The sequence below is a fragment of the Papilio polytes genome, unplaced genomic scaffold (genome assembly GCF_000836215.1).
Source record: "Papilio polytes unplaced genomic scaffold, Ppol_1.0 DF823691.1, whole genome shotgun sequence".
NCBI lineage: Eukaryota > Metazoa > Arthropoda > Insecta > Lepidoptera > Papilionidae > Papilio > Papilio polytes.
In genome coordinates, this window is record NW_013525513.1 from 2,411,223 (window position 1) to 2,422,770 (window position 11,548).

At 32.9% G+C, this 11,548-nt stretch overlaps 1 protein-coding gene across 5 annotated transcripts in view; it reads right to left on the reverse strand.

The window, feature by feature from the left end:
- LOC106104283 (atrial natriuretic peptide receptor 2-like) overlaps positions 1-11,548 on the reverse strand; it is a 145,229-nt gene that overhangs the window by 8,054 nt on the left and 125,627 nt on the right. For all 5 annotated transcript variants that reach the window (XM_013284286.1, XM_013284287.1, XM_013284288.1 and 2 more), the window contains 4 exons: positions 9,795-9,886; positions 5,064-5,202; positions 2,274-2,355; positions 1,676-1,799 (listed from right to left, as the gene is read on the reverse strand). In XM_013284286.1, coding sequence (XP_013139740.1) covers positions 1,676-1,799; positions 2,274-2,355; positions 5,064-5,202; positions 9,795-9,886 — 437 coding nt within the window. The remainder of the gene's footprint in view (positions 1-1,675; positions 1,800-2,273; positions 2,356-5,063; positions 5,203-9,794; positions 9,887-11,548) is intronic.

Here is an 11,548-nt window from a genome sequence, read left to right on the forward strand (position 1 = left end):
CAAGGAATTATTTCGTTACTTTTTAGTGTACTGTTTTTTTTGAGAATATTTTGTTTTTGGTGTATTTTGTTTTGTTTTTAGTGCATTTTTTGTATTTAACCTAGCGATTTTTTTACTTATTTTTACTGCCATCAATTGAATGTAAAATACGGAATGTATTGCTTAGTATTTACTCATTCAGAATAGTATATTTATTTATTATTTCAGTAAGCAGTAGTAGTAGCATACGGAATTTTCATCCTATTTCCAGTAAAAGTGGCATGATCGAGCCAAATGGATGTCTGTGGTTTCTGCCTACTCCTATGGGATACAAGCATGAGTTATTTTGATGTTTTTCTAAATCTTCAATAAAATCGATCTCGATTGTCTCTCAAGGTATCGCTATTGGTGTTTGATCGTAAAAGTCGACGCATAGTTTACGACGTGTCACTTGTGTTCTTAACATTCTAAATAAGTCCCATTGGATCGTTTCGTAAGCAACTTTGTGTACAAAGGTACGGTGTTATTGATGTATCGTAACAAATTGGTTTGTTTCTTTTCTTCTTTACGTTGCGAATAAGAAAGTGTATGTGAATTTTCACTCTAGAAACATGTTTATCTAAACTTACTATCACTTTTAGATGTACACTAATGGAATATTTTGTGACAATCAGAATGTCTATTTACAAAGTAATCAAGTTAGAACATTTGGTTCATTATCAGCACATTATACACCCCTACTGAGAGACTCCCATTCAATCTATCTATCTATCTTATATCTCTCTTCTATACTATAATAAAGCGTAAACACACACTTCTTTGTTGCCTAAGAAGTCAGCGATTACAGCATATTTTTGAATAATTCTTTTTTTAGCAGATAGCCCTACACTTACTTCACGCTTTAGGCTTTATATTTTCACGCCATTAAACTTAGGGGGTAAATATTTTGGATAAAAACCTAATGTGGGAAAGAGACCATAAGTTGCCATCGTCATGTCATTTTGACATTTGCAATTGATAATTTGACACAGGTAAATATTAAAATAAAATTTCAAAACTTTATGCGGATGAAGTCGCACGGGAACAGCTATTTCAAAATAAAACAACAAAAGTTTTAATTCGGAAAATGTTACTGAATAAACGCGTGTTAATGAATAATAGAAATTACAATTTTCACACAAATTAAAAACTAAATTTAAAACAAAATTAATTTATTTCCATTAACTGTGAAGACTTTTAAATTGCATTCGTAACGCCAATTGATTTTAATAAACTAATTCATTTTAATAAAATAAGTGTTACCGTTAATAAAAAGTAAAAAAATAATTAATCAAGCAGATTTAATATATTAAAATTGACTGAATTGATTAGTAATCCACGAAACAAAATCATAATATCTGAAATATTCCGTTTCTTTGCTTTGTATATCTCCTGAATACCGTTGTAGGATAAACCAAAATCAGTCAATTTCCTGTTCATACCCTCACTCGTGGAGTCGATTGTGGGAAGGAACGGAGGATAAGAATTTGATATTGTTTAACTAATACAAATATACATGGAACATAAAAAAGTTAGGCATGGGTAAACACGCTTTAAAGGACGCCAGAACGCCGGGCAATAACATCCTTGTTCACGGACACGGTCGACCCTATATTAGCATCTTAGTGTGCTAGTTTGTAGTACAGTAGTAACTCACCCCAGAGCTGTACCTTCGTGCGAGAGAGTGTAAGCTGCCGCGTAGCTTGCCGCCTGGCAATAGCACGTCGCTCCAGCTAACCCGCCACGTCATCATCGCTATCTCCGCTTCCAGCTTGTAATGCCTAAAACAAAGCAACATAATAAGCTTCATACGGTATAGCTCAAGTCTAATCGTAGGTAAATTTTAATGATTTAATTAGTTACTGCTTAGTTCTTGCATAACGTTATTCATCACTATGATAGGGATGTGATTATGCAATGCATTTATTACAAAAAACTTGCCGAATGTAGACAGTATTCCAAATTTAAATCATAGTTCTAAGAATGAGCCTTGAAACGGTTTAATAGCAGAAGTTCTAGAAACGATAAAATGTTGTTACAATCTATATCCAAGAATGTTTTCATCAACTTGGAGCGCTTCAAGAAAAGCATACCTCATCCAAAAGAATGCTCCGTGCATTGCCAAGTAGAGTTCCGCTATATTTTAATATATATGAATATGATGTTGTATAGATCTCTAACAAGGACAATATATTTAATAACTAAATAATAATTTTGATCTAAAGTATGTATAACTTACATTTGAAATTACTTACCTATAAATAAATACTGATAAAATTGCTAAAATCACTACGACGGAACTGAGTACAATACTCAATATGGCGTATACCGGGATAGCTGTAACAAAAGAATGACGTAAGAAACTTTTGTAACTATATTTTATCTAAATTCCGTTAGGAGACTCCCCCGATAATAGCACACTACATATTTATAAGACCTTTGTATGTTTGTCAAGCCACTCAGACCTAAGTCCACTTTAGGAACGCTAAGGTAGAAGGATAATTGGATGAAATATATTGTTATATAGAACGGAGGCGAAAAAACTTCGCCTGAAGTCGGTGAATATTTTTATATCCGCCAATTAAGCGCCTGTTAAAATATTGTTCGCAGAAACCTTAAACGATTGTTTGCCTATTAAAAGTTGAGCACTCGTTTATTGTGTATACCGTTCAAGATTACTTTTAATTGGTCGTTGAGAAAAAGTATTATATTCTTTTTTGAATCCCAAAGTTTTTTTTACATTGTATTTTCGCGCACTCCTATCAATAATTTGATATTGATTAACTTCTTTATACCGTTTTTTTATTATTGACTAGCTTTCGCCAAGACACCGTCCGCGTGTAATTTATAAAAACAAAAATAAGTAGCCTATGTGTTCTTTCAGATTATACTCTACATCTATGCCAAATTTCATCGATATCCGTTCAGCAGTTGAAGCTACAAACACTAAGAAACATCCATCGAAACTTTCGCAATTATAATATTAGTAAGATTTTGGAATATTACGCAAGTTATTAATTAAGCTAATTATTAATTTGAAATTTATATGTAAGAATTACAGAGAAAATTAGAAGATAATCTGGAACCAACGTAATTATAAAGAAACCTTTAGTTAATCTTGATTAAAACGTAACCGTTTACACTTTTACGGTATTAATGTTTAATTAGAAACCAACACAAAGCCGACTCTGAATAGTCTCTCTTATCTGTCATTTCATCCAATTTAATATAATCTATTTATATAGAACTAGCTGTCGCCCGCGACTCTGTCCTCTTATAATAAAAAAAAACAAAAGTAAATAGCCTATGTGTTCTTCCAGATTATCCATATATTACCAAATTTCATCGAAATCCGTTCAGTCGTTTTGGCTACACACTCTAACAATCCATCCATCTAAATGATAGCTAATATGATAGCGTGCTATGGAGAAGTTATGCGACGAGAGAAAGTGTTAAGAATGAATATAGATGGCTACAAAGGAATAGGCTAGATGAGGAAGACCGAAGAAAGTATGGATGGATTGTGTGAAAGAGGATATGTTTAATGGAGATTCAGATATGACGGCTGATAGAAATGTATGGAAGAGCAGCACATATTCTGCCGACACTAATTAGGGAAAGGGCAAGTTGGTGATGGTTATTTGTACAGAATAGTGATTTACCTTAGGTATATGTATTGTAAGCTTACTTCTTGAAGTAACAAGTATAGCTTGTTGTTTATTTTATACATTTATACTGAGTTTCTGAATTTTTGATGCGAAGAAGTTTAACTTTCAACATGAATCTACTCTTGAAAGTAGGGAGTGACAAGGTAACATAAATTTAAACGCCTTTCATGTGAATTCGAAATTATTAACGAAATAGGTTAGCATCTTCATTGATGTTTTCATTCATCGCTTTTGAATATCAAGGGAAGACATGTTAATCGTAATTTCGCTCGAATAACAAAGTGTTTAATTTCGGTATTTAATATCAAAGAACTTCAAAGCGGTTTGAGATTGATGGTTAATGCAGCCGTCGTTTTTGAAATAACCTTGTGTTGAAAACATGCCTATAATATTGTATTTAATATTGAGCATTATACATATTTACTACGTCTTTCAAACTAATATTATTAATGCGAAAGTTTAGATGGATGGATGTTTGTTAGAGTGTAGCATAAACGGCTGGACAGATTTTGATGAAATTTTGTGTAGGTGTAGAGGATAGTCTGGAAGAACACATAGGCTACTCACTTTTGTTTTTTTTAATTCAACGAGGTAGAGTCGCGCGCGTAAATAGGTATGTGAATAAAACTGAAACATAATAATTCGAAAAATTATAGAAGGAAATTATTGCAGTGTAATTGATATTCTATTATCATTTAATTTAATTTAATTTAATCGTCATACTTTTTTTTTCTCCGAATGTAGGCATTGGAACATTATTGTGTAAGGTGTAAAAGTAACTGTTAAAAAAATAAATCAACCGCCAACATAAAACACGTCATAAAATTTTAAACGGATATAAAATAATAATTCAAAAAGCGTTCTCACGAATTTTTGAGTACATTTTTTTCCATTTTCTTAAGTTTAAGTAGGTTATTTGTAATTACACGGTTTTAAATATTTTTAAATCGTAATTCAAAATTAATAATTTACACTTGTTATTGATATTGGTTTTGGACGTTTAATTATGTGATTACAAAAAAAAAATTGGCCAGCCATTAAACGCTTGTTAAACAAGCATAATTATTTTAAAAATGTAGATATATGTACAATTATTTATTAAAGACAACGCCAAGAGAATCAAGACCAATTAATTAAATCGAAAATGGAAAACGAAACGGAAAACATTGGTGGGCGGGATTCGAACCCAGGATCTGCAGATGTCAAAATAACCCCTGAGCCCCGACGCTCTAAACATACCAACGAATAATACCCTCCTAAACATTCCCTTTTAGTCGAGGAAAATTTAAGTAAAGATCGTTGTCCTTCATTAAAATTGTGGTTAAAATATGACGTACTCTTCAACTGGTTAATATAATAAGTGATAATTCCACTTACAGTTGTCGGGGCAGAGGGAGCCGTCAAAACCACACTCGGGGGTGTCGGGCGGAGGGGTGGTTCGCCCCCCAGCCCAGTGAATTGGACGGTTTGCGATGAATTGTAAAGACGAATTTGCCGCTATGTAAGTCGCGACGACCTGCAAAGAAAGATATTCAAATAAAATACTTGTTATTGAAGACGTTATCAGTACATTTTCTTCAAATAGTTTAGCATACTTATTTTTTTCCACCGAAATGGAAAGCCACCATTGCCCATAAACATCTGCAATTGCAGATACGTTGCCTACCCTAGATTGACGGTGGAAAAGACGTAAATAAAGAGGATATTCCTCTTCCTATCTGTCACCTCCACAGTCAAATTCACTTTTCCTTCCCATCCTTTCCTATTAAGAAAAGGGTGAAAGGGGAAAGTGACTAAAATTGGGCCTACGACACCACATTCAGCAGACGAATCGCGGAATTGTCCACTTCACACCTGTCTTCTGTATGGTCGTGGTATTAACACCGGGCGAGCCGACCCATTCGTGTAAAGATGTTAAAGCTGGGTCTGCCACTGCGGAATGGAATGGAATGTTCTAAGTAAAAATTATTGAAAAGGAAAAGGATAGATAATATATGCTGAATTAATTAATAAGACAATTATATTTTCCTTAATTTAATTTTATCTTAACCCTAAATTTTCGTGTTTTTCGATAAATAGAATATGTACTAATTGATATTATTTCTTCTAATATTACATATACGCGTTAAGAATTTATCGTGTTCTACCATATACCATAACTAAATGTGTTACAATGTTAGCCTGAAGCAATAACACTGGTCAGAATCAATACCGCAATATGATTGACTTCCAATCCAATTTTAGACTAATATTTCCATACGAGATTCCAAATATGTTACGGATTTAGTGCAACGGTTTTACTTTAAGAGTAATTACTCCAAATATTGTTTGATTAAATTAGATTTCATATTTATTTTAACGTTACCTTAACTCATCATAATGTGCAAATGTAAATTTAAAAACAACAATATAACATTCTAAAATTACGATATTGTGTAAGCAAATAGTCTTACTGTTTTTTTTATTGTCTTTTTTAGGTTTTTAAAATACAAACTTTCCATTCTCGTCCAAAATGTCCCACCAAAACATTGGACAATCTAGTGTCTCGGAAACGTATAAGTAACAAATACATTGATTCTTTTAATAAAAGGAAAAAACTGTTATTTTAATCTTCAGCTAATCTAAATGTATCTTATAGCACACTATTGATCGCTACTTCGCCCGCGTGAAATCAAAAACAATACAAAATATAGCCCATGTTACTCACTGATAAATTACCTTTCTAATGGTGAAATTTTTTTAAATCAGCCCAGTAGTTTTTACGCGAATCAAATACATACAAAAATATAAATCTTTCATCTTTATAATATTAGTATAGATTATGTAAAGTAAGGATTGGGTACAAACACTATCTAGAGCACAATCGGCGGCCCAATGCTAATTCGATAAATTATATCACATTTACCAAAAACGCATGTGTCGATATCGATTAAAAGTTTTTATTATTATCAATATTTTTATGTTCAATTTGTCATACGAACCTTCAACACTTGTAGGCCATATTTTACTGAAAAATTAATTTACCATATTGATATTATTAATTTTTGTTGTAAAATAAAAATGTGACATGTTAAATCCAGTTAACCTTATCGTATTTTTTTAAAGAAATAACATTGGTACCGAATTCAAAAAAGACATGATTCCGTTTCGTTGTTTTAAAGTTACATGACAACAAACGAGGCCACGAGGAGGATTACATGAGGCCTACGTTAGCAGTGGACGACCTATGGCTGACAATGATGATGATGATGATGATAACAAACTCTAGAATTAAATACATTAGATGTTAGTAATTATGATTAATATTAAATACAAAATTAGGCTAATGTGGTATGGATGGTGACATAAACCAGAAAGTGTTAAGATTGAATGGCTACAAAGGTAGAGGAACACTGAAGAAAGTATGGGTGGATTGTGTGAAAGAGGATATGCTACAGAACGGAGTGGATTCAAATATGACGGCTGATAGAGATGTATGGAAGAGCAGCACATACTGTGCCGACCCTCCGTAAGGGATAAGGGCAAGTGGACGATGAAAATTAGGCTATAGGAAAACATCGTGATGTCCGCACATATCGAGGAAAAAAATTCATGATATAGGTGAAGTCAAACTGCAGTGGGCCAGCGTAGTTGACTATGGTCTTCACTCTAAGTCAGGTTAAGCTAAAAGCCTCTTAGTCGAGACGTATAGTTTGATGATAGTAACGTGAATGCTTGTCAAATAAACAAAAAAAAGTACAACAGTGTTATTTGGTTATTTAACGAGAGTTTGAACTGCCGAAACAATTGTAGAAAAACATTGTTATACCTGTCAATTATCTTGATAGAGAAAGAGACGACAGTTATTTTTCATACAAATCTTTTAGTAACGGAATGTGGTGATACATATTTATGATTAAGCATACGAGTATATTGCAACATATATTTAACTACATTTTTTTGGAGTTATATCGCATTTTCGATTGACGTTATAATGAAAGAAATTACTTAATTCTCAAAAATGTACATAAATGGACAAAACCGTGAACTAGTTGAATGACAAATAAAAAAGAATTAAAAAAACTCATTACTGTGTCAGTATATCAAATAAAAAAGATATTGATTTCAGATAACAACAAAATTCTTAAAATAAAGGATTAAATGAAAGGCCTCCTGACCATGAAATTTCGCTTTTAAGATATTTTGTATGTATTAATTTTTACTTATCTTAAATAAAATTTATATAATGATATAAAAAGCGGAACATTAACATGATCCTGACCCACTTTTCTCGTATTTTAATTGTTAAATTGTGCAGAACAATAAATATTAAAATGTTGGCGAGCGTATATATTTAGAGACACACTACTGTCTAAAAAATACCACGACCACACAGAAGATAGGCGTGAAATGGGAGCAATTCCGTGTTTCGTCTGATGAGTGTGGTGCCGGAGGCCTAATTCATGTCCCTTTCTCTTTACCACCCTTTTCTTATAAGGAGAAGATGGGAAGGGGAAGTGGATTTGACAGAGGAGGAGATACATAGGAAGGGGAAATATCGTCTATGTATCGTATGTGTGTCTCCTCTGTCGGATAAGGGTAGGCAACGCATCTGCAATTGCGGATGTCTATGGGCAGCGGTCGCTTCGTCATTTTGGCGGAATCAGGTGGCCGCTTGCTCGTTTGCCTTTTGTTATTAAAAAAAAAACTAAAGATAGAGTAGTGTTCGCATCCATATAAACTCATAGGAATCAAAGCAAGACTAAACAGTTGTGCGATAGTTTAGTCACAGGTGTGCGCGCTTTTATTTAACTTGATTTTTGTCATATCCAATGAATCAATATAATTTTAATTAAAGTTTTATTTTTAGCAACATGAGTGTCCTGGTTTTAGCAATGTAACTTAAAAATTATGCAACCGTTTCAATGAACATGACAACAAACATTCACCCATTTCGCAATCTGTGTCATGAAGCGAGCGTAAGTGGTCGTCGAGGTAAAAGTCCACTTGCGTACAAGAAAGGGTTTAACTTGAAACTAAGATATGTAACAAGAAGTTACAAGTAAGCGTGGGATTCCATTACTGTAAAGACTGTATGAAATAATATATCTGACTAGCTGTTCCCGTGCGACTTCATCCGCATGAAATTATGAAAAATGTTTTTTATTGTTTACTTGTGTCAAATTATCAATTGCAAATGTCAAAATGACATGACGATGAAAATATGATGACAAGGCAACCTTGCTTCCTTAATGTTGGCAGCAACTTATGGTCTCTTTCCCACGTTAGGGTTTTTATCCAAAATATTTACTTCCTAAGTTTAATGGCGTTAAAATATACATCCTCAGCGTGACGTAAGTGTAGGGCTTTTTATTAAAAAAAGAATTCTTCAAAAATATTGTTTAATTGCTGACATCTTAGGCAACAAAGAAGTGTGTGTTTACGCTTTATTATAATAGTATAGATTATATTAAAGAAAATAATGACATCGTAATGACATCGCCTTTGTCGATTCTAGTCAGAAACCTTTGAATTTTTAGTCCCGCTTTGATTCCTGTGAGCTTATAGAGGTGGCCCACACTACTCGATTGTTAGTCGTGCAACTAAAAACTAATTGGCTGTGAAACAATCGATAATCGTACAACAGTTGTGCGATAGTTTAGTCAAAGATGTGCTCCCGCTCCACTTGATAGGAAGTCTCAATTTTTTTGACGTCTGTTTACAATTTAAGCATGTTATCACGTAGTTCTTACAAGGTAATTTTGTAATTAACTCCAAGACTTTTTGTATTAACAAATTTAATTAATTAATGAACTGTTTTAAACCATATAAACGAGCAATTTTCGGTTATCTATTTCGGTCATCTTTTGAAAGGCAAGATCAGATTTTACATTGAGATACGATTTTTATCTTTTCCATATCGGTGTATATTCAATAAAAACGAGAGTTTTCACAAAAAAACAACAAAGTGTGTTGTTTACGCTTGCATACGTTTTCAATAGATTCTGTGACATGAAAAACGGGTCTTTCCTAGTATTAATCAGGGCGAGTATGATCGCTTAGGTAACAAATATGTTATTAACAAATGGTCCAAGTATTTGCAACTACACTATTATAAAGGACACTTACCTCAAACTTACTGGTATTAGGGTTCATGTCCAGTAATGAATATGAAGCCACACGATCCCCATTCGTGTCAATTATGACTTCTCCAGTTATACCTAAAACAAACATGCTATTAGGACATAAGTAAATATTTAGATAATTAACAAGTAAAAAAAAAAACAAAAGTGAGTAGTCTATGTGTTCTTACGGACTATCATGTACGTCTATGCCAAATTTCATCGAGATCCGTTCAACCGTTTAGACTACAAACTCTAAGCGAAAGCGATCACGTGGCGTCCTACACAAAGGCCAGGATGGAACGGAGGGGTTTAGTGAAATATGCCCCCCCCCTATGGGGAGAGTTCCACATAACTCTCATGTCTGCCCCAAGGCACGGGATATGCCTAACGCATTCCCCTTCGGCAAAAACATAAACAAACATCCATCAGCCATCCATCTAAACTTTCGCATTTATAATATTTGTAAGTACGATGTGACCAGATGTCCAGATATTGTGACGAAAAATGATACCTCCATTACGACCTTAGGCCAAATAAGAAGTAAATTAATAATTCTATTAATTATTTTTATTTCATAATTTAAGAAGACTGTAACTTTTGTTCAAGCTCTGTTTTCCTTCAGAAAGATCGTATACAGAATGGGAATATACACGTTTTCACATAACTTCGAGTTAACAGCTATCTTGTTTGCAACTGTCTACTTTTGATAAAATATAAGAGCAGTTTATACTTTCAATGTCTACATTTCTTATTTTCATTTAAACAGTTTGGCGTCATTGATCGTAACACAACGTGGGTAGTTGGAATTTCCGTTTACACGGCTTGAGTTTAATTAAAAATATATTGGAGAAACATCAAATCATCAGCACATCTATATGTATACTAATACAATAAAGCGTAAACACACACTACTTTGTTGCCTAAGATATTAGCAATTACAGCATATTTCTGAATAATTCTTTCTTTAATAAAAAGCCCTACACTTACGACACGCTTTAGGCTTTATATTTTTACGCTATTAAACTAGGAGGATAAATAAATTTGAAAAAAACCCTTTATGTGGGAAAGGGACCATAAAGTACAAGATGCCAACATTAAGGAAGCAAGGTTGACATGTCATGTCATTTTGACATTTACAATTGATAATTTGACACATGTAAACAATTAAATAAAATTTTCACATTTTCATGCGAATGAAGTCGCATAAGAACAGCTAGTTATTGAATAATTCTGCTGTCGAACTCCTATATTTTAGCAACAATTGATAAAAACATCCGATAAGTTTTTGAGTTTTATAATGCTTTCAAAATTAGATGATTTATTTATAAATAATCGCATAGATAAGGTAACGTTTTTGTATAAGAATACAATGTTAAAAATAGTATAGCTTCGGAGGATGTGCACCGAATGCGTTCATTCAAGAGCATGTTTTGCATAAGAGACTTTGAATACAGTATACATAAATATGTGCATAAATCGCGCACATTTGCTCGGCCTCCGGCACAGGAACTATTTCGTAACACGTGGCCTTCACGTCTATCTTTTTTGTTAGATAGAGATTTGATGAAAAAAAAGAAATAAATTTGCATGTTACTTGAAAATCAAAATGTGTTTTTCAAACAATAGATACTGTAGACTTATAGACAAATAATTTACTTGTTTCTGTTTAATAATAATAATAATAATAATAATAATAATAATAATAATAATCATTTAATCCATTCATAAAGCAAACACTATATAATTAATTACACAGTT